Source organism: Tetrahymena thermophila, assembly GCF_000189635.1.
Source record: "Tetrahymena thermophila SB210 genomic scaffold scf_8254675, whole genome shotgun sequence".
In the NCBI taxonomy this organism is placed as follows: domain Eukaryota; phylum Ciliophora; class Oligohymenophorea; order Hymenostomatida; family Tetrahymenidae; genus Tetrahymena; species Tetrahymena thermophila.
In genome coordinates this window covers 1-1540 of record NW_002476441.1, presented here as the reverse complement: position 1 = coordinate 1540, position 1540 = coordinate 1, and the positions used below count along the sequence as shown (strand labels likewise).

General features: G+C 23.0%; 1 protein-coding gene across 1 annotated transcript in view; it reads right to left on the bottom strand. All coding sequences in view use genetic code 6, as the record gives it.

The window, feature by feature from the left end:
• TTHERM_01357370 (hypothetical protein) overlaps positions 1-1470 on the bottom strand; it is a gene marked incomplete at both ends in the record, with an annotated part of 3000 nt that extends 1530 nt beyond the window's left edge. Inside the window, 2 exons of the mRNA XM_001013517.4 lie at positions 1-944; positions 1008-1470. The exon at positions 1-944 is cut by the window's left edge and continues 109 nt beyond it. Coding sequence (XP_001013517.4) covers positions 1-944; positions 1008-1470 — 1407 coding nt within the window. The remainder of the gene's footprint in view (positions 945-1007) is intronic.
• Between the last annotated feature and the right edge of the window lie 70 nt (positions 1471-1540).

The following is a 1540-nucleotide window of genomic DNA, read 5'->3' as shown; positions in this document are numbered from 1 at the left end:
AGAAAAGCATTGATTATTATGTAATTGATAGTCTGTATTGCATTTTATACAATTTGAATTTGAAGAACATTAAGAACAATTAGGAATAGAGCTTGAACATTTTACACATTCATTTTAGCTTTTTAAATAACTTTCTTTATCACACACACACTTTCCATTCTCTAAAATAAAAGAATTAGAACATTTTTTGCATGATTTATTAGAGTCACACTCTAAGCAATTTTATAATTCATCACTACACTTTTTGCATTTATGTAAATCATCTAAATAACTTTAGTTATCACATTTTGTTTCTTCAATACATTTCTATTAATTTAACCAGTAACCTTTTTTACACTATAAGCATACACTTTAATCATTTTAATCACACTCCAAACAGTTTTCATCACATAGATCCTAAGTACAGAAAACAGTAAAACCTGAGATACCGAAATAAGGGTACTTATTTTTCTTATTAAATCCTATGTTCTCCTTATCCTTCATATAATTATTATTATTAATTATTTTTACATTTATATTCTAAATTTATCCTTTTGTTTTATCTATAGTATATGTTTTAGAGTACTTGTAAGTTCTTTCTTCTTTTGTTTTATCACCACACATATTACTCTTTTCATATTATTATTATTGAGATAGTAAAATATTTTCTGATTAATTATTTAATTAAATTGCAAAACTATCTAAATCTATTTCATCTATAAAATCTACAATTGTGAAACTAAATAAAAATATGACAGTTTTACAGTTATTTGAAGTAATTTCAAATTCTATTTAGCTATTAAACTTATTAGCTAAGAATCCTCCTAAAAGTTTCTTGTTACCACATTTAGTAGTAACCCTTTTGAATTCATTTTAATTTAGAAAGTTGCTTGTCTTAATATTTAAAGCATTTACTTCTAGATCAGAAAAATAATTATTATAAAATGCTTAAACAATTCCAATAGCTTTTAATAAAAATAAAATACATTAAAATTGTTTGTAAAAAAATTTAATTTTAAAATTGATACCTTTTAACTATCCGTTCTGAATATATTATTTATCAATTTAGCAGATTTTAGAATCTTATGAGTAGGTGTAACCTATAGGACAACTAATAACACATTCTCCATTAAAAATGTATTGATATTTTATATTACATTAAATACAAGCTCCGTTATCAAACTTTTCACAATTTTATGAATAGATACAAATCTTTTATTTTTAGTCATAAGGAAATAATTATTTTGATTCATCACATTTGTCTACACATTAACCATCTTAAAAGTAAAGATTACAGTCTGAACATTTTCCATTTATTGGACTATTTTTAGAGCATTTGGTGCATTAGTTTTCTTCTGGTCCACTACATTCTAAGCAAGATGGATGGCAGGGGAAAATATTTATATTTAAATTTTAAATACCAACAAATACTTTTTCTGATAAATCAATTGAAATCTCAATTTTCTCATCCTTGAAAGGAGTAAATTAGAACTTACCTTATTTATTTCTAAAAATTAATTAAAAATAAATTTTTTTAATAATTTACTTTGTGATAATTCAT